Here is a 22369-nt window from a genome sequence, read left to right as displayed (position 1 = left end):
ACTCCAACATTTAAAAAAATTTGATTTGGTTATTCTAAGTCCTTTGCACTTCCATAAAATTTTATAGTTTACTTCTAAATTTCAACTTAAAAAGACTGTTGGGATTTTTACTATGACTGCGCTGAATCTACAGATCAATTCAGAGAAAAAAAATCTTAACAGTGTTGAGTTTCCAGATTTACAAACATGATTTATCTTTCCATTTATTCAGGGCTCCTTTAATTTTTCTCAGCTGTTCTGTAGTTGTCAGTATACAGATCTTACACATATTTTGTTAAATTTATCCCTACATATTTCTTTTTGTGGATGCTATTTTAAATGGTATATTAAAATTTCAATTTCCAATTCTTTGTTGTGAGCATACAGAAATATAACTTATTATTATATATTGTACTTTTATTCTGTGACTTTGCTAAACTCATTTACTAGTCCTAATAATTTTTTCAAGGATGGGTTATATCACCTGCAAATAAAGAGAGGTTTACTTGTTCTTTTTAAACTATAGATATTTTGTTTGCTTGTGCATTTATTTACTTACTGCCTTATTGCACTGGCTAGAACCTCCAGTATAACGTTGATTAGAAGTGTGAGAAAGAATATTCTTGTCTTGTTTCTGATCTTGAGAAGGAAGTATTCAGTCTTTCATCATCGAGTATAATGTCAGCTTTTTTGTAGATGTTCTTTACCAGAATGATAAAGTTCCTATTACTAGTGTACTGAGAATTTCATCATGAAAGGATATTGTCAGATGCTCTTTTTGTACCTATTCAATTAGATGACTATATAGTTTATTTGGTTTTTAGTTTATTAATATGGTGAATTTTATTAACCAATTTTTAAATGTTAATCCAACCTTCCATCCCTAGAATAAATGCCCACTAGGACTTAATATGTTATCCTTTTTACACACTATTAGATTTAATTTGTTAAAATTGTATTGAGAAATGTGTGTCAATATTCCTGAGGGATAATGGTCTATAGTTTTCTTTTCTTGTAACGTCTTCTCTGTGTTTGGTATCAGGATAATACCGTCCTTATGAAGTGGGATGGGAAGTATTTCTTTCTTACATTTTATACATTTTGGAAGGGTTTATGTAGAATTGGTATTATTTCTTCCTTAAGTATTTGGTACAATTCAGTGGTGAAGTCATCTGGGCCTGGAATTTCCTTTGTGGGAAGGTTTTAAACCATAAATCAAAAAATTTTAGTAGAGATGGGGATATTTAAGATACCTATTTCTTCTAAATGAGGTTTGGTTGTTTGTGTCTTTCACAGAATTTATCCATTTCATCTGTGCTGTCAAATGTATTTTTATGACATTGTTTCTAATATTCTGTTCTTACTTTTTAACGTCTGTAGGGTCTTTAGTAATGTTCCCTCTTTCATTCTGGACCACGGTAATTTATGTCTTCTCTTTTTTTCCCTGATATCTCGGGTAAGAGATTTATCAATTTTATTGATCTTTTCAAAGAACTGTCTTTTGTTTGGCTTTGGATTCTAAAAGAATTCATATCTAGATTTAAGGATGCATTTAATTGTTAGTTTGCATTTTGAGTTAGAGCTCCCTTTTATCATTCCAAATCTTTAACAACATCTAATCACATGCTGTAGAATTACTGGTCACTCTGGTTAAACATGGTCAGCTGAAAAAAATATATTTACCTCAGTATCTTTATAAAAGCCCTTTAAAACACAGACTTTCACTTCATCCCCATTTTCAGAATGATTCTCCTCCCCTCAAATGTGCCATGTCCCTCAAGTCTAGGCAAACCTAGGTTTTACATTCTCTAAACAGTAATACTTCAGTCTCTGGCCCGTGTGAGGTAGACGCTGTTGTCCAGCTCTGGAACAACCCTGAAGTCTGTTTCTTAAAAGACTCACAAGCAGCCCTCTGGTTTTCACCTCCACCTCCACCCCAGTTCCCACTGCCTGAGCCCTTCGAAGTTTCTCTTCGTCCTGCCAATTTAGGATTTACTTTGCCCAGTGTGCTAAACTGACTGCCACTTATCTTTCTGCTTTCTTGATTTCAAAATGTTGTTGACGCTGTCTACTTTCCTGTTCTGTTTATCTTTTTTTTTTTAATTTATGCATTAAAACAGCAACAAAAATGCCTTTGTTGTTTTGGGGTTTCAGGACAAAGCAAAGTTAAGTACAGTATTTGGGAAGCACGATTTCTTCTTCTCCGGGGCTTAGAAGAATTGGGAGGTAGGCTCTGGATAAAGGCACCAAGCTCTAGGGCATTTCTTTTAGGGAGAGGTGAGCTGGGCCCTGCCGCACATGGGAAGCCGGGGGGCTGAGGTGACAGCTCTGGACTTTGCCAGGTCTGCTGTGTGTAAGTGGGACCCCATCTGCTTGGTTCACTCTCTACTTTTTCCGACATTTCCAACAGAGAAGTTGTCAGACAAGTCTGTCATGTGCTGATATCACCATGCTCTGCATCATGAAGAATCTGTGTTCTCTACACTGCTACCCTTCCTCTTCAAATATCAGAGAACAGATGATGTAAGAGGTACTGCTCCCTTACTTACTTACACCTCTGCAAAAGGAGAAGTCAAGAGTCTCTTTTACAGTTTCCAGCACAGCCAATATGCAAAACCCTACTATTCTTTGCATATATGCCCTTTAAAAATGGTATTAGCGATTACATTATTCATGATTGGTTTAATATTTCCCCAGAGAAGAGTTTATGGAAGTTTATATTTTTCTCATAAAAAAATGTCATTTCATTTCAGGTATAAGTCACTGTGCTTACCATAATCGGTAACATAAAACTCATACATGGTTTGATTCGTGCCCTTAGGTATTTCTGGTAAGTTTAACTTGCTTTCGTGATTTCGTAAAAAGGCTTCAAGCTTGTCTCTGCTTTCCAGTTCCAGAAGGGCTCCTAAACTCCACATTAGACCGAACACAAATAACTTATGAAGATGTTCGACACATGAAATGCCACCTTCTTCTTTGGAGGGAATTAACCCTTCCAGAAGATTGAGAGACTGAAAATATTTAAAGTACCATAAAATAAATATTTAGATTTTCTTAAATAAACATTTTAAAATGATAAATTTAAAAGAAGGAAAGAAAGAGAGAAGAAAATAAATCCATCTCCAGATACTGCTTGATCAGTGTCCTACAGCCAACAGCATTTAGAAGAGAGGCCATCCTGCTGTAGGCCGGCTGCTTGGTCTAACAGGAAGGACCCCAAGTTGGGAGTCTGGAGGTTTCTATCCCCAACTCATGCCACTAACCTCTTCGAGTCTCAGTTTCCTGATTTGAAAAGCAAAAGACCTAGACTAGATGTTTCCTAAAATAGTTTCTGGTTCTAAAATTTGGTTACTCCAAATTTTCTAGATCAAAGATTTTATTTATTTTTAACATGCTGCAAGGCTCAGCAAAAAAAAAGTTTTACTGAAACATAGTCACATTCGTTGTGTCTGGCCACTTCTGCAATACCACAGCAGAGCTCAGGGGCTGTGACAGAGAGCTGTGCAAAGCCTAAAATATTTACTATCTGCCCTTTAAGAAAAAGTGTGCTGACCCCACATGGCATCAGAAAGAAATGTATCAACAGTAAGACACTCTCCGTCTTTCAAAGCAAAATTATTTCAAGATAAGATGTTCACTTTTATTTGGGCCTCATGTATTATTTGTAACACACCCACCCTCCCTGACTGATGTCCCTCACACCAAGACAGAATCAAAGCACTAGAATGGATAATGAGTGACCACCATAGCCTAGAATCAGGAGAGCCTTCGAAAATCTGTGATTAGTTCTGTTTCTTCCAAAGACTAATAAGGAAAACCGAGTAGTGGCGGAGTCAGGGTGGGGAGAATAATGCTACAAACCACTAGGAGAATTGTTTCAAGGTTTCCCTACCTGATATATACTAAGTCTGCAAAGCCAAGATTGCCACCCAAGTTTTCCCGCTTGCCACCAGCTCCTTGTTGTGGTTTTCTACAGAACTGCCAGTTTTATTTATTTGTTTTGTCTACTGTCATTGTTGGACACACTTTCTGGGAAGGTTACTAAGCTTGACAGCGGGAAAGACAGTTCATTCCTCTTCCCCTAACAACACCGCCCTGGGAGGTGAAACTCATGTAAAGGTGGCAGTGAGAGCACTAATGAAATCTTTAATGGGAAACAAAGGAGCCTTCACCACCACATTACAGAAAGATTTCTATGGGCTGCGTGAACTTTCCATCTCAGGTGCCTCTAAACTGCCACTGGGGGAAGCAGGCGGTGGGGAACATCTCAAGTCTAAGTAAGTAGTGAATGAACCAAAAGACTCTTACTTGCACAATATAGTTGCACTCCAGGAGTTGCATTTTTGGATTGAGGTTCAGTTTCATATATGTGTATATATCCTCAAATATTTTATCATACAGAGTCAGGAATACAGAAGCTTCCTGTGCAGTACGCTTCTTCAACCATGCCTGCAGCAAAGAAACAGAATCTCTCTTTACGAAGAGCGTGGAGCATGGAGAAATGCAGGACTTGCTTCTGTGGGCCTCTCGAGCTCACCTGCAATATGGGCCTCCAGCTGAGAGCAGAGCTGCTGATGTAGACCATGCCCATCCTAGACACCGTGGCCGGAGAGGCGTTCTCAATATTGTGGACCTCAAACAAAAGCTTGCAGTTAGGGGCCATGGGGATGCGATCTCCATTAGCTAACGTTAGAGTTTTATTGTCGTCCAACACGGAATTTAAGTTCTCGATCCAAATGGCATCAACAGGGCCATCTAAAATGAGGAAAATGTTTTCGCCTGCCAATAATCAAAATACAAAATCACTTTTCGCTTGCAGATAATCAAGACAGAGAATTAAACAAATATTGTGTTTATTAATAAACTGGTTGGGGAAAGGAATGATCGCAGGAAAGTCTTCATGTGTACCTTTCTTAGCTTTTAACGTTTTTCTCCACAGAGTGGAAAAAATCCCATCTGTCCAGTCGTTGGTAGCTGTGTCCAGTCTGCCAAACATCTGAGGTGCAGTGATAGCTTTTGGATTCATGCGCATTTCTCGATGAGGCCTCCCGCACTCTGTCAATGCCTTCATCAGGATTGTTATGACGGTCGTCTTCCCAGAACCACTGGGCCCAAGAGTCATCAGCCCATGACGTACCAGAGATGTCTCGTACAACTACACCATGAAACAGTCAATCGAAAAATGTAACTCATGAGTCTCTTGCTGACATTCATAGAAATAGTGTGCGGAAATTGAAAAAGATTTATTTTTTATTTTTTTTAACTTTTTAAAATTGAGTTATAGTCAGTTTACCCAAAAAGCTTTAAAAAGGATTTTCATTAAAGTCACTAGTTCACTATGTAAAAGATGAGAACATGCCCCTCCCCCAAAAATGTTTTTTCACTTTACTAGAAGTGGATAGCAAATCAGCACTACGTTACAAAATGATATAAGTGATAAAGTAATGACAATGTGGAACTTTAATTACATTTTTGGATAATTAATTAATTGAGGATCTAGCTTTTGCTTCTCAAACTACTATTCCTTGTGATTTGTTTGCTGATTCGTAAGGAACAGTTTTTCCACACACAAGCTCTCTCTGCAGCCACTGTGATGATATCGCCTCCTGGTGGTGGCAAGCAGCAACAAACGGTCACAGACCAAGACCCAAGTGGCACATCCCCCTTTTGGTTCCCCGCAGTAACACAGCTTGAGATGAGGATTCCTGTGCAAGCGAGTGCACCTGGGAAAAACTGGTAAGGGAGTAGAGAAAGTGGGACAGGAATGGGGAGAGGTCAACCAAAGTGTGACTGAGGACAAAATCCTGCAGAAGGCCAACTTCAGAGTGGCCCTGCGGGGCACTCTGGAACGAAAGTTACACCTCTGTGTTTTTCCACCTGGAAGCAAGAGACCTTGACTTTCCTGCTCCATCACTCACGAGTCCTTAACTGAGGAGGGGTCGCTCTTGGAGTGCGGGAGAAATAAACTCCCAGGCACTGCCTGAGCTTTGTGCCTGCCAAAAAAGTGGGACCAATCTTCCTGCAGGGAGTGGTGAAGGCAGGACTGGAATCACAGAGGAGCTGGAGAATGGGCACAGAGATGTGGTAAAAGACGTTCAAGGAGACATTCTAAGAACATGGAGTATCTGTTACAACATCCTGTCTGTTGTTTTCTTAATAAAGGTAAGTCGAAAGTCTCCCAGCTGATCAGAGGAATTTGAGTTATTCTCCTAACATTTCAGATAGAAATGTACCACCTCTGTAATCCATTGTTTAAATGCAACAGAGGCAGTGGCCATAACATTCTATTCAAGAGTAAGGTTACTGACATTAAATAAGAATACAACATTCTGGTCCCCCACTCACTGAGAAGACTAGGATTTCAGCACTCAGTACACTGAATGCATGTGTCTAAAATTATGTTTTCCCAGAAATTAAAAAAAAAGTTTCATGGTTTCCAATACATGTGTGATGAAAAATACTTCAAAATTTCCCCATACATTTCCTTGTAAGATTTAGATCTGTATGTCTCATAGTCTTGCACTGCTTATAATCAGGCAAGAACAGTAAGATAAAGTAAGAATCGTCATTTTTCAAATCCTGTTTTTAACACTCTCCACAATTTCAGCTCCTTCATTTTCCAAAAGCCCTGGAAAAAAAACCCAGCACATCAAGCTCATAGGGATTTAAGTCAGCGTCTCTGCTACAGCTTCTTGACTCTGCTTGATAAAATGGTCGGCAGGTTGTTAACAAGGATGAAGTGTGATGGACAGAAAGACACCAAGAGATACAGACAAAGGATTTAGTGCAGGTGTGAACACACCCACACACAAAGTAGCACTCCCAGATTCCTCGGGCCCCATGCCCCATGAAGGCCCCCAGCTTTGGGTGATGCTTCCAGACTCACACAAGAAGCCAGCTGGGTCATGTCAGCTCCCTGCGTTTTTATAACCTATCCCCTCCCAACTGTTCTTGAGATTCTGGTTACTGCCTAATCTCATCAGGTGTAAGTAACCTCAGTAAATGAAGGCTTGATTAGGGTGAGGCAGGGTAAATCCATCCTAAACCACCCCCCCGCCAAGGACTTTTCTTGCAGTGATGTGTTTTAATTCAGTCTCCACGTTGACAGCAAGTAAGACTAATCTCCCGAGCTCTTCTCTTCAAATGGCAGTCTTTGACAACACACATTTATCACCATATGATAACAGATTTAAAATGTTGTACCTGCACAAGTTTGAGATTCCAGGGCGGATGGTTAATCAAACCTTCCAGTTGAACCTGGTTGGCTACTGCAGCCTGCAGTTCCACATAAGTATTACTATCCAGCTGTAATCCGGGAAACAGGTCATTGATTAAGCTGAGGAACAGGGGCTCATCTTCATCAACCTGAGGTGACAGAGAATAAATTTACTCATTCAGTCAACAACAAAGCTCACAGAGGAAGCTCACAGCACTTATCATTTCATGCCCAAACAACCATCTGTTACTCTGCTAACCAGACTCCAGCGCTCCGGCTCTGTCTCCTGACCACCACCACTGAATCCACATCACCTGCAGCACTGCACCCAAAGTTCCCCGGCATTCAGCGTCCTCCAATCTACTGCTCCCAGGTCTGATCTCATTACTTCTTCTTCCCACAGACAGGTACATGAATTAACCTTAAAGACATGCAAGTAATAGTCCCAACCCTATGAGAGTAGAGTATTATTATTTCACGCAAATTAGGAAAATATCCATAAGCATGCACGACTGGCTCACTCTACATTGTCTGGAAAACTCCATCAGAGCCATATTCTGCCTTTTTTATAAGCAGTAGGTTTGAGTAAGTGGACTCTAACCCTCATTTACCAGATCTTGAACACCTAGATCACCCCATTCCCAGCTGCTGACTCTCTGAATTTTTCCTTATTCCCTGGGGTTGTGGGGGTCCCCTGATGCTTTCTGAAACTCTTGTCTAGAAGTTTCAAGAATATCATTACTAAGGAGGCAGTGAGGTGTACTGGACAGAGCAGAGTTTTTAGCATCAGAAAGTCCTGTGGATTTTTGTTCCAGCTCTCAACTGACTGTGATTGTGGGTGAGTCCTACCAACGTGGGCCCTTCACAAGGAAGATGGTGCGAAGCACATCCACATCCCCCAGGGCTGCTGTGAGACTCCAACCACACAAAAACCCTGGAAAGATTTTATAAAAGTAATGAACTACACAGTGGTTAGTTGCTAATTTTGTAGCAAGAATGTGAGCTACCTGAGGTCCATTTCTTCCTCAGCCTTGTACTCCCAGGGCACAGACACAGCACGGAGCACACAGAAGCCCCTGCACAGAAACCACATGAGCCTGCCCATCAGCCGGTTCAAACTCTCCCGGCTGTAACTGTGACACAGATGACAGCACTGAAATAATTATCATCATCACCACAGCAAACTTTTAGTGCACATTTGGAAAACAGAAATGGGACTGATGTTTTGGGAGAGACATAGCTTATAGCTTAAGCTGTCACATACAGAGAAAGCAGAAAGTGATTGTGGTTCCCTATGAATCCAGATTTTCACGTTTAGAATGTGTGTTACATTATGAATAATGGTAGAAGGTTGGACTGAAGTTTGGGGGCTGGAGCCCACTGATGAAGCCTGTTTTGTGGCACACAACTGACGAAAAAGGATGCATTTCCAGCCCTGTCGGTCCTACAAGGTCATGGAGGTTGTGGGGGGTTTTGCCTTCTTCCAGAAGCACAGTGGTCACTCCACATACCCACTGTCCCTACAATTATTAATGTTAATAGCTTTACACGAGCCAACTCCCACTTGTCAGCCAGATCAAATCCTGAAAGAGAAATTAATTCAGAGAAGAAAGATACCAATTTAGAAAGGTTCATATCTCTTAGTCCTCTCATGACTGTGCTTAATTCACTATCTTCTGGTCTGGCTCTTTTTTGAGATCCAAGTGTCCGTAATACAGACAGAATATTTCTCAGCCCAAAGTCATAATGAACCTACAGATGAGAAAAGAAAGAGAAAGGATTATTCAACTGAAAAACTTCTAAGTGTTGACTCACTATGTACAGACAGACAGATATTCTGATACTTATATACTGTCATTTTGGAGTGGCTGAGCTGCAGAGTTTTATTAGCTCAATTCTCCTGCTTTTCCTTTGACTGAAAAATGATCATTCCATTGGAAAGGTCAAGCTGTATGATACATTGTTCACACTTCAAATAGCTTTTGAGAATAATATGGCCTGCTAGTCTGAGAGGCAGCCGTCTAAAATGCATAACCAACAGGTTACATACTATGGGATTCCACTATATAACACTGTTGAAGTCACAAAATGATAGAGATGTAGAAAAGATCAGCTCGGCACGGGGCTAGGGATTCGGGAGAGGTGGGTGTGGCTACAAAGGGGTGGCAGGAGGGAACCTGGTGCTGATAAACGGTTCTGTATGCTGACTGTGGTGGTGGTTACATGAATCTATACATGTGACATAACTGCATAGAGTATGTGAAAAACTGGTGAGGTCTGAGTAATCTCCGTTTGTTGTACCAATGTCGATGCTCAGGTTTTGTTACTGCACTACAGTTACAGGACGTCAACACTGCGAGCAGCAGAGTGGAGAGCGCACAGGGCCTTTTACACACTTCTTTGCAGCTTCCTGTGAATCTATCATTATTTCAAAATAAGAAAGTTTTAAAAATACAGAATCAAGAGGTCAAATTAATTTTGAATATATTTTAGAAAAGAGTTAATGTTTTTTTTTAAAACTCCCTAATTAGCACTTATTAAGGTAAAACTGCAAAGTTAAAAAGCAAGTCCTACAGCTGGGGGAAAACAGATACACAAAGTTACCTGTTTAGTTAGCTGCTCTTCACAGAGTTTGTAAAGAACGTAAAACTTCTGAGCCAAGATAACATTTTCAAGAAAACCACAGCTCGCAAGTTTAACTCGCATAATGATCTGAAAATTAATACAGTGAGATTTTTCAACAACTTTGGTGAAAAGCAGGTAAAGAACAAAAACTGTATTATGCGTTTAAATCCTGATGCATACCTGTCTATCAGGAACCATCATAGCAACAGTTCTAAACTGAATTTTTAAGTTTTCTGGTAGTTCCTGGCGCCCAGCATATCCAGGGTTCTAAAAGTTAAAATCATTTAATATTTAATTGTTGATATAATTTTCATTTCATGAATACAAATACATTTCAAATCCCTAATTGAGATTCTAAGATGGTATTGAAAAAAAACATTGGATTCATAAAATGTCCTTCTTTTCTCAAAAATATGTATTGGGCCATCCATATTTATTAATGTCACCTTGTCACATCACTGCCTCTACATACTGCCATTTCCATTTCTACTCTGTGCTCTGGGAAAACTGGCAGAAGAGGCCTTCAGACAGTTAGATATTTTCATGAGAAGATTTTATGAGCCCAAATTCTTGCATCTCCTCATATCTAGAAAAGCACTGAAATCATTAACAGTGACAAATCTGCTCCTCATGACTAGCAGCAGCCTCTGTCTAAATGAGTGCTTGACTGAATGTACCCCCTTTTCACTAAAGCCATATATAATACTGAGTTTCCCCTGCCTCTTCGGAAAAGTTCCCCAGAGCTATCTGAGATGCTATTTCCAGGGCTATAGTCCTCATTTTGCCCCAAGTAAAACTTCACCCACCAACTCTCATGTTGTGTGATTTTCAGTCGACAACATCTTTCTCTAACTGGCTGTGTGACCTGAGCCAAGTTTTTCCATTTCCCTGAGCCTCTGGTGCCTCAGTTATAAAATATACACCATACAAAACGCAGCACAGGATCATACTTCCCTGACCCTTTGAAGTCAGGTGTGGCCACAAAAGTTGCTTTAACTGATGCTTGTGACTTGTGTCACTTTTGGACAGAAACCGTAAGAACCAGAGCACAATTCTTCATGTTCTCTTTTTCCACTGCTACAGCGACCGGTGGCCACTGAGACAGTACCAGAGTAAAGACACATAAAGGAGACCCCGCCCTCAGCACCCCGACACCACCCACCCCCAGTGGACGTGTGCCCTGAGAGAGAAATAAACCTGTGAGGTTGTAAGCCTCTGAAGTTTGGGGATTGTTACTGCAGCTACCCTGTCTGATACTACACATAAAACGTTTAGCCCACCACCTTACACAAAATTAGTTGCTCAGTAAATAGTAGCTATGTTTATCATTAACATCTCACTATTTTCTATTTTATCTGGACTATTTTTACTACTCAAAAAAATGATACAGGAGGGAATAGCTCCTGAACCCTCAGTCATTTACCCATAATACATGCTTTCTTTTATTTAAGTCTATAACAATCAAACAAATAAGTTGCATTTAAAACCTATGTTCTCACCATTGTTAAGAAGATTCCAAATTCTGGATTTAAATCAACACAATCGCCATCAGAAAAAATGAACTGTTTTTTCCTCTCTTTTCTTGCCGTCAAAACGATGTAAATTTGTTGGGCGGCCACTGATAAAACGGGCAACTCAATTCTGTTAAACTCATCGAAACAGCCCCAAGAACCTGATTGTGCAAGACCTGGTATGGAAAGCAGTTAATTTACTTTGTAATATACCTTCTTGATAGCAATCACTTCTCAAAAGGGGTCTCAATCATATACTGAAATACAATTTATATAAAGTTTCACATCTGGCTGTTTATAAAGACATTTAATTCCAGTGATATGGAGATGTTTAATTATTTGTACATCATCACCAAAACAACGAAAATAGTACATTGCCAAAATGAAAGTACAGACACATCATTACACCCAGGGATGCGGAAGGGATGATAAAATTTGATTCAGTCTGGATGCATCACCTCCAGGGGGGATGAGGGTGAAGGAGTTACAATGTTTGGGGAATTTGACAAAATAAGGGATGCCCCATCTGGGTCAGATCACTCTGTTCCTTTCTTGTTGCAATGAGAGAAATGCCAGGAAGCTGGGTGAGACAGAGGACGGTCAAAGGGATTTTTATTTATTCCTTATGAAACCCAGCACAAAGACCTGGATATTGGGAACATTGCTTCTGTCTAATCCCCGAGGACGAAAACCTTCATTACCTTCAGCTGCACGAGATGCTCTTCTTTCTTTTAATATTGCTTCCCTGCTACCTAGCCCCACTTCTTGTCTCTCCTTTGGGAATTTCCATTATATGGATACTGGAACTTATATATTTATCCCTATGACCCTTAAGTTTTTCTGTCAAACTTTCCATTTCTTTTTGCAATGTATTCTCTTGGCTAGATATTCCAACTCAAGAGAGGTTTTTTTGTTTTGTTTTGTTTTTTCCAATTTACATGTTCAATCTCTCGTGATTCCAGTTGCTATTCCTTCCACAGCAGCCTATTTTTTCTTTAATTGGTTGTATGTGATGACTTCTTGAATCTCTCTGAAGCTGTTAATTTTATTTGCTTTTGTGTTTTGTTTCCTCTGTTAAGCAGTTAAGTGGTCAGTAGGTTCTTTGCTCTTTGGGGTGCCTCCTTAATTCCTTCAAATATCTCGTGAGACTTGGTATCTCTGCATATGTGTGTACTGCCTCATTCCAAATGCAAATTCTGTTTGCAGGGTGCATGGCTGCCTCTGGTGATTTAGGGGAAGGGATGGGAGGAGCAGAGGAGCCTACCCTCTGGGTCTAGCACTTGCCCCAGGTGGGGTCTGGCACAAGCCCCTACTTGGCATTGATCTCGCCAGGACTCCCACTTAGGAGCTTTTACAAGTTACAGCTTTTACATGAGGAAAAGTACTGGAGAAAGCCACTGACTTTTCTTTCTCTCTGCTTTCTGCCATAGTTTTTGCATTCTCTGATTTACCTTGTGCTCTAGTCTGCTTCTCTCAACCATCTCCAACCTTCAAGCCAGGAGTGATCCACAGAAGAACTTTTCTCGTGGATTAGAAAATGATTTTTTGGCTTTAAACTTTTTTTTTAACAGGCAATTTTATAAAGAGAATAATATAAGGAATACTCATGTACCACCTACGAAATGTTAACAATTTTGCTTCTGATTTCATTCTACAGAATAAGACACTAGAACCACAGTTGCAGTCCATGCATGTCCCTCTTGGATCCACACTCCCTCCTTCTCCAGAGGTAACCTCTGTCTTGAATTTGGTTTCAATGGTTCCTTTGAACGCTTTTAAACTACTGCCCTTATGCATGTATTCATGGACACTGTATACTCTGCTGGTTCAAAATTTGTTATGTGTGTATCTATTTATTTTTCTATATATCTACAAAATATTGCACATATCCTCCAGAAATCTGATTTATTTGCTCAATAATATTTTTCTCAGTTTTATCCATGCTGATAATAGAGGCCTAATTCATTATTTTAAAATGCTCTATTGTACAGTATTCCATTGCATCAATATACTAGTTTAAAAATCCTTTCTGCTCTCAGTTGGCAAGAGTGAGAATGGTATCCCACCACTGTTTTGTGTTTCTTAATGACCTGAAGAAAATCTTTCTTAATCCTGGATATTAATCTTTTTGTCAGCTGTGCATGTTACATGGTAAAATATCTTCTCCTAGTCTGCGGCTCATTATTTTTTTCTCCTTCTTAAATGGAGAAATATCACAAAAGACTGTAAAGTTACATATATATAATGTATCTCATATATATATATGTGTGTATGTGTGTGTGTATACACACAACTGACCCTTGAACAACACAGAGGCTAGGGGCACCAACACTCCATGCAGTCAAAAACTGCGGAAGAATGTCCATGATCTGACTCACAATTAGGAGGACCCTAGTGGCGCTGTATTGAGACTAGAACGCGGAGCCTGAGGGTAAGCACAGGGAGACCAGTTACGAAGCTTGCTGGAGTAGCTCAGTTGAGAGATGAGGACTGCACGGAACCAGGATAACAGCGGAGTGGGGTGAGGTGGCTGGTACTGAGTGCATTCTGAAGGTAGAGCCAGTGGTGTCTGCTGAGTCTGGATGTGAGTAGGAGAGAGGGGCGTAAAGGACAAGTCAGGGATGTCTGTGTAGCAGCATCTGGAAGAACAGAGTGGCTCATCAGCATGTCGGGGAAGGCTGAGGAAGGAGCAGATACGGGGAGGGAGGATCAGGAGTTTGGTTTTGGAGACAGTGAATCTGGACCTGTTAGGTATCTAAGTGGCGATGCCAAGCAGTAGGTATCAGTGAGTCCAGAGTTTCAAGGAGAAGTCCGAGCTAAAGACATAAATTTGATCATTTAGATAGTATTTAAAGCTTAGGTCTGCACAAGATCAACCGAGAGAAGACCACCAAGGGCTGAGTTCTAAGACTGAAGTGCTGTCTGATCTTTCTTCCTTTGTCCATTTGAAAACCCCTTCTACCTATCTGTTAGGATTTCCTCAACACTTCCCGTCTGCTGGTGGCCCCAGTTCTTGTCTTCCAGTGTTGCTATGCTTTTTAAAAGGCTTCATTTTAGTGGGATTTAACACAGGGAGGGAAACCACATGTGTCATTGGTTTGCTCTCTTCATCTTGTCCCCTCCACCATTGTTTAAGGCAGTGATAAATTGATTCCATTGTCATAATCCAATACACATTCAACTCACGGACTGTAATGCCAGCAATAGTATTGAACAATATTAAATCGATGATATCCAGCCATTTTTGACCCAGAAAAATGGCAATATCACATGCACCAACCTACACTAATTTTGGTTCTGTGGGATACTATCACTTTGGATTTCCATAAGAAAATGGCATTTAATTGCAATAAAAATAAATTCACCAAGAATAACTTAACAGTGTTTGACACTTGCCTTTAAAAATCCTTCCCAGCCCTCTGAAATCCATTTGATCTGAGCAGTTGAACACGACCACGTATTTTCCCAAACACCTTCCCATGTCTTTCGTAGTTTCTGTTTTGCCAGTGCCCGCAGGTCCTGCGGGAGCCCCTCCCATGTTCATTCCCAAAGCCTGTGCCAAAGTGATATAGCATCTGCAAATGTGAATCAGACAAAGCACGGTCAACACTGGATAACACACGCTACAGTAAAGCACAAGCAAAAGTCCGATGGGACTGGCATAAGCCTGTTTGCTATAGAATTTGAGCAGCCCACATTAAAGAGACAAGCAACCAAACGAGGCCGGAGTAGCAGACATTCACGAGAAGTAGCAGAGTGAGACAGACATCTAAACCCCTCAACCCTGACTTAAAACTTGCAGGCCTTCCTTCCATTGTGGTCAGGATAAACCCTAAGTCAGAGAACCAAATAAGCACTGCTATGCTGGCAGATGTTTAACAACTGGCTTCCCAAGGGGAGGAAAAAAAAAGCTGATTTTCATGTCTGCTGATTTCTGTGGTATAAATACTTCTACCATGGCTGATGACAAGCTACCAATGCAATATCACAAAACTAGGAGGAGATGCATGTGGTTAGTTGTCTCTTGCAAGTTGGCACACGCAACTCTAGCACACCATAGCAAATAAATCGTTTCACTATGAAATGTTTCACTCATTCAGATGAGTGTAAAACATAATATAATGAATCTCCTTGTATCTATGACCCAGCTTCAGTTATACTTGTTTCAGATCTAAGCAAAATTTAATGAAGCTTCATGAGACATGAAGCTTTGCATGTAAATATCCATGGCAGAGAAAATACTGACAAATTTAGGCGGCGGTGGGTCTGGGCATATAAAAGGGAGGTTGGATGAATCAAGAGGAGGCTGAAGACATACTCTGACTGTCATAATTTTATCTGGAGGCAGCCCTATTTAAAGTAACAGCAGAATTAATTGTTCTATGACCCAGTTTAAGTCAATTCTTACAAACATTTGTCTTCTAAGCACAGCATCTTGAACTGGGTGTTGTGGGACACACAAAGATGGAAAAGACCCAGTTCTTGTCTAGTGTCTCACACTGGAAAGAACGGTGAGGGCATCTGCCAGTGACTGATTATTCAGACCTGGCCAAGAAACCTCACTTTAGGTAACAATTCCCACATTTGAAAAACCAGGAGACTACAGTAGACCATCTGCAAGGTCCCTTCCTTCTTTGCAATTCTAATGACTCCTTCCTGTGGTTCTAGAGACATTTGTCCATCTTGCAATCTAAATGTCATCATTAAACTACTCAGAGTCAACATTCAAGCATGTTTTTATTATTTTATCCTTTTCTGCTTCATAAAAATTTAACGTACATGTGCATTTAAGTAACAACGATGGCTATTTCATTGTTAGACTTTGATGAGCCAGCAGAGACCTGACAAGACCAATGTGCTTTTGTTAATATTTCAAATGCAATTTCAAAACAATTTTAAGCACATTAATTACATAACTGGAGTAACAAAATTAGAGTCCCCTACCTGTCTGTTAACGGAGTGATAACAAGACGATCGGTACAGCCCAGAAATTCATTTTGGTAAATAAAATCAACATCTGTAATAGACACCACTGTTTGATCCAAATCTTCCTTAAAGTAAAATCTACTCTGTTTTAGCCATTCAAAATCAGTAACTGACTTGATGTGCATTTTTACCTTAAAAACACGAAATACAAGAGATTACATACTGAATTGCAATGGCATAAAACACAAGCATATGGGCAGTTTTTATTTGCTCATTCTTACACTGATCCTCATTCATTTAACATATATTTAGTGAGTCCTTCCTTGGACCTGGCACTGTGCTTAGGTGAACAGTGACAGACATGGTTCCTGTCTTCTGGAGCCGACAGAAAAGGACAAAAGACAAACAGAAGAAACAAGTAATTCCAATAAAGTATGAGAAGAAAATCAGGGTAATGAAAATATGCAGCAAGAGGACCTCATCTATTCTAGGGGGTCTGAGGGGGACACTCAGAGAAAGAAACATCTAAAACTAAAACCTGGATAAATAGTAGGAATTAGCCAGGGAAATGAAACAGAAAGGGTGATGGAGGTGTGGGCAGGGAAAATGTTCTAGGTGAAGACCCAGTTCTGGTTGACAACGCTCAAGAAACTGAAAGAAATTCAGTGCAGCTGAGGCATCCAGGACTCTGGAGAAAGAGCGAGAGCTGAGGTTTCACAGGGCTGGGAATGGGGTTAGGCACTGTTCTCATGGTAACAGGAAGCCACCAAGGGATTAAGCGGGGGGGGGGTGCATGCTCATATATGCACACATGCTTTCTTACACCAGCACTGTGGCCAAACCAATCTGCCCAGTCATGAGCTATATGTATGGGCAAGAGGTCCTGGGCTCCCTCAACCATGGATACAAGAGATAGAAAGCAGGTAAGCATGTTGAGGAATAACATCTCACACCCCAGCCACATCCTGGGGTGCTTCATGACCCTCCATCAGCAAGCCTGGAGAAACTCCAGTCCTGCTCACTCAGGGGAATCAGCATAGGAAGTGACAAGTCCCACTGCTCTTAGCCCCGTAGCCCACTTCCAGGTCATTCAGCTGACACTACAAAATGGACTCTGGCAACTGTACAAGGCTCAGAACTCTAGCTAATCAAGTCTCCACGCTATTTACAATCATGCTTTTTATTGTTGTTGTTCTGCTGTTTATGATCTTGTGCCCTCCTCCAGTTAAGAATTCTGGCTTCCCTCCTAAAGCGCAGTTTGTATGCATCACCTTAAAAGAGCTACTTGCAGGTAATACAGTCCAGTGCCAACCCCAGGGACTCTGCTCTCTAACACAGAACCTACAGCCATGGAGACGCAGTCAGCTAGCTACTTTCAACAATCTGATAAGATGGTAAGGAGGAGGCGGAGGAGGAAAAAGAGAAGATGAATAGTTAATATTTATTGAGTTGTTACTGTATGTCAGGCTGTTCTAGGCATTATCCATGGAAAAATAAAATGCACATATGCTGGCTATAGATCTCATTTTACCTGAATGCAAACTGGCCATGAGTTCAATAGTGACTATGACAAAAAGAAAACAGTTTCATAGTTTCAATTGTGTGTAAATTTTCTTTTAAAAAAAAATCCATTCTGTATAGGAAGTAGAGCTTTGCGTGGCACTTTAATTTTAAAAAGAAATTTCTTTCATGAAACTTCAGCTTTAAGAGTCAGTGAGAGGTAAATATAGATGTGCTCAATAGTACTCAAAGCAGATACAGTAATGGATTCCATATGAGTGTTTCTTGCGGTGGATTTCAACAAAAGTCAAACTATAACAGTAACTGAAATTCAGTGAAAGCAGAACTGTAGAAGGCCAAAGCAGTATGGTCTAAGTACATGGTTCTCTGATAGTCAGCTTGATGCAGAGATTAATCCTAGAGCAGTGTTTCTCATACTTTAATATGTATATGGATCACCTGGGAATCTTACTGAAATGCAGAGTCTGATTCAGCAGGTCTGGAGAGGGTGGAGGGGTGGAGGCTGGAGATTCTGCTTTTCTGTCAAGTTCCTAGGTGATGCCAATGCAACTGGTCATGATACAATACTTCAAGAAGCAAGGATCTAGATTCCAGGGGAACAGATGGACTACATGTCTTTCAATTTTCAATAACTATAACTTATCTGTTTAGAACTTTTGATACAAGTTTGAAACAAACTGTCTGTGACCAACAGCCTCTTCAAAAGGTCCCCAAGTTGTGTGAATTATGTGTCTCTAATGAAGGAAAAAGATGCTTTTAAGATGGATCAAAACAAGTAGAATAAAGCAGTGGTAGTTAAAGATGAAGCTAGTCAAATGGTAGAATATCAAAACTGCCTGGGGCCCCTATCTCGTAATAGAAAACCACTACTTTGGGAGAACTTGATCGTGCTCAAGATCACTGGTTAGGGTTCTATTTCCAAAGGAAATTCAAATACCATTCCTCTTACTCCACCCTACAGAACCTTGCCTAAGTCAAGACCATGATGCCCCACTGGACACCATCAACAGCCATGAGACATGAGAGTCCTCTGAAACTTGGTTCTATTCAATCTGGACTTCCCCTTTCCCAACCGACTCATCTGTTGGAAGAGGTCATTGAAAAAACACAACTGCAGGTTGACCCGTGAGCTGGATGCACCCGGGCAGTCAGAGGCTCCTCACCCTCTTCCCTGTCCTTAGAATGTATGTTCTGCCCACTGTTCCCACAGTGGGAGCTGTTTTCAAGGACACAGCCTTAAGAGAGCAAGGTCTTTATTGAGACCATCTGGATGGCATACGTGACTGAACTCAGTGAAGGCCTCTATATAAATGTTCAAGATTCCAGCAGAAACATGCAAAGATCCATTCCTCTTGTGGCCGCCCTGGACAAGCCTCATAAGTAAATGTCCTTGCCTATAAAAATTGCCACCTCCTTCTCTGGGCCCTCCTTGCCCTCTATGTGTAGGGGCCAGGTTGTGAACAAACATCATAACCAAGCCCACCTAAATTCTATCACATCTCCGGTTACTGGTTTAATGGAACAATTAGTTCACGTCACATCTGTTGGCTCCAGACTCTCAGAATGCCAAACTTAATTTACATATATGGTTGTTTACCAAATAGAGATATTTGTAGGCATTGTATAGGCAAAGACATCGTGAAAAAGGACCAAGCAGACAGAAGGTTCACATTAAGTTAGGAAATACATATAATACTTAACTTTAACTGTTCACTATAAGGAGCACTAAGTTTTTAATTAATACGCTAAATTACTTTAAATCAAGGAAAAAAAGATACTTTACCAAGTCATCAAAAATATCTCTCTGATGCACATGGATGGTAATTAGAGTTTCAAATTTCACTCTATCAAACTTGCTTAGGTCATGTGTTGTCTGACTAATTAGAGTATTTAGAATATCCAAAAATTTCTGATTGGTCACATGCATGATTTTCCTGTCATCTTTTGCGTTATGTAAAGCCTCTTCTGAATCATGTGTCCACAGCATCTGAATTCCCAAAAGGCCAACCTACAAATCCAAGAGACAAATTAATTTGCCAAATATTTAAAGCACGTCTGCAACAAAATTTAGTAGTCACTTATTCACATAAAGGTGAAGAGAGTCTTACTCGTTTTAAACTAAAAAAAGAGACACATTTATTTTTCCACTCCCAACAGGGAAAAAAAAATTTCTATTGATATTTTAATTATTTCAATATAGGTAAATAATAATTAAAACAATGGCTATAATTTATGGAACTATATGTGTATTTTGGAAGATGCCTGAGAAATTTTTCTATAGAGGGCACGAGACCACCAGATACCTCCATATGGTGATTTTTCTTTCTCAGGAAAAGCAAGTGGAATTAATAGACTATTGTGTATTTTTCTTCAGCAAAATTTTCCAAAGGTCTCTAAAAAGGATGTGCCACCTATCTCTTTTCTTGATCTCAAGCTGTCTCTAATATTCATACCTTTTATCTATTTCTACTTCTCTGTCTATATATTTATCTTTAGGAGAGAGACAGACAGAACATGAGAAGGGGAGAAGCTTGTCCTCTGTCTCCTGATGAACATAAGGAAATTGTGAGTGGATGTCACCTTACCTACAATTTCTGCCCTAGGAAAGGGAATGAAAGTGGCCAGAACATGCCCTACCCTCACCCCCTTGCTGTAACACTTGTGCCTTTGGGAACTTTTGTTCATCCCCAGAGTCAAGCAACAGATCCAATATCATTTGGACCAAAAAGGAACTCCACATTTGGCAGAGGACTGAAAGCGTGTGAGTAGCATGTGGATATTGCCAGGCACGGCGTGTGATATGGGAAAAGCAGGAATAAAACCCTTTCCTTATCCCTGCTTCCTCTGGAACTTCAGTATTTTCCCTGCTAGAGCAGTGACCCATCCTGGGGTCTGCAGGTGAAGGCAAATGAAGCACCTGGCTGAGAGGAGCAACAGGATGTGGAGGAAATAGCGGCTGTCAGGAAGCTCCCAAAAAATAGCAAGCAGATTCTGACCCTGGCAGCAGCAGAAGACACCACAAAGCAGAGAGAAGTGATGCAGAAACGGCAGTGGAAGGCTGTCTGATTCAAAGACCAAGCAAACTTGCAGACCCTGAAAAATCACTGCATGGAGGTACATTCTAAAAACTGATCTCTAAAACGACTATCCCGAGTCACCAGGAAAAGTTTACATTATGAGTTACATGCAGCGTTAAGAAGGCAGGAGACTTCATGGTGAAAACTGGAGGACGTTTCATTACAATTAAAAAAAAAAAACAATGCTCATTCTCATCAATATTATTGGATGCCTATAATAAGCACATTAAAAATAATGAAAGAGAATACACTAAAATATTAACAGCTATCATTTCCAGGTGGTAGAAATATGGGAAATTTAATTTTCACTTTTATATTTTTATATTTTTCAAATTTTTCCAAATGTTTGCAACAAGGATCCATTGCAATCATGATCTTAAAAATGTGTTCGAGAAGAAAGCAGAAGTGAAATTTTAAGCAAGTTTAGATAAAAATTGAACACTGTAGTGGGCAAATTTATTTGAGAAAACTGCTTTTTAAAACAATTTAAAGAGTAATACATATATATTGAATGAGTATATACTGAATGAATAACATATAGAGGATAAATATATATTAATTTCTCTTTAAAGAAATTCTCCCAGAAAACTGAAATTTTCCCACTACAATGTTAAGATTTTTATCTGAAAATCTCTGTGTGTGTGTGTGTGTGTGTGTGTGTGTGTGTGTGTGTGTGTGTGTGTGTGTGTATACATTAAAGAAAGTTCTGAAAGTCTGTGAACTTCGCTACTGTATCACTGCTGCTTTGAATTTGCTTTTCAAGTCTTCCACCTTTAATGTTATACAAACAGGGTGATCATCCTTTCCTGGGAGAGCAAAAATGTGTTGATTTAGCCTAAGGAGCTATTTTTCTCAGCTTATCAAATAAAGTATTTTATAAAGCTTCATCACAAAGGTAATAACGCTAATAAGAATATTAAAGTTTGCCAAGGACATTATACAATCTAAAAACAATATTAAAATATTATCTCCAGTGAAGGTTGACTTGATATCTGTACTTGCGTCATTTGAATAAAATAATTTCGTATCATTTCAGCTGTCTCTGCTGTGTGTGCAGTAGTTCTGGATTTGGAGTTCGGGTTGGGAAGAGAAGTTGGGGAAGCGAAAACTGCCTATATTTTCCTTGGATATCTCTTGCCTTCTGTCCCACACTATCTCTGACAAATCATTACTTTTCATTTATCTTGAAAATGTAATGAAACTGTTGGCTCTTCATAGTCTATGTCAGTGTTAATAATACCTGGCGCGTGACAGCGCACTTCAAAGGGCCACAAGACAGGAGAGCTGTTCAAGAGAACACGTGCTCCAGGCCTCTCCAAGGTCTTCTCTCTTTTAAAAGTTAGTTGTGTGAGAAGGCCTCCTTTAACAGATTAAGCCAATTTTTAATTACTTGAAGGGAAAATAAACAGGCAGGATGGGTTTCATTTCATGAAAAGACACGCTCATTCCTTTTATATATGTCCAAATCTGTATCTATTTATATCTACCTATGTGTGGATATAGTTTTTTTTATA

General features: G+C 40.0%; 1 protein-coding gene across 16 annotated transcripts in view; it reads right to left on the bottom strand.

The window, feature by feature from the left end:
- Positions 1–22369, bottom strand: part of DNAH8 (dynein axonemal heavy chain 8) — a 219464-nt gene that overhangs the window by 105520 nt on the left and 91575 nt on the right. For 15 of the 16 annotated variants that reach the window (XR_012501126.1, XM_074348632.1, XM_074348630.1 and 12 more), the window contains 12 exons: positions 19562–19786; positions 16276–16448; positions 14728–14906; positions 11320–11507; positions 10001–10087; positions 9800–9907; positions 8813–8947; positions 7183–7344; positions 4888–5134; positions 4517–4758; positions 4288–4428; positions 2753–2990 (listed from right to left, as the gene is read on the bottom strand). Coding sequence is in view for 15 of the 16 variants with exons in the window: in XM_074348632.1 (XP_074204733.1) it covers positions 2753–2990; positions 4288–4428; positions 4517–4758; positions 4888–5134; positions 7183–7344; positions 8813–8947; positions 9800–9907; positions 10001–10087; positions 11320–11507; positions 14728–14906; positions 16276–16448; positions 19562–19786 (2125 nt within the window). In the remaining variant the exon portion in view is untranslated. The remainder of the gene's footprint in view (positions 1–2752; positions 2991–4287; positions 4429–4516; positions 4759–4887; positions 5135–7182; positions 7345–8812; positions 8948–9799; positions 9908–10000; positions 10088–11319; positions 11508–14727; positions 14907–16275; positions 16449–19561; positions 19787–22369) is intronic. The other variant, XM_074348640.1, reaches the window with a different exon arrangement.

This window comes from Camelus bactrianus, chromosome 20 (genome assembly GCF_048773025.1).
Source record: "Camelus bactrianus isolate YW-2024 breed Bactrian camel chromosome 20, ASM4877302v1, whole genome shotgun sequence".
NCBI lineage: Eukaryota > Metazoa > Chordata > Mammalia > Artiodactyla > Camelidae > Camelus > Camelus bactrianus.
The sequence above is the reverse complement of the archived record's forward strand: the minus strand, read 5'-3'. Positions and strand labels throughout refer to the sequence as shown.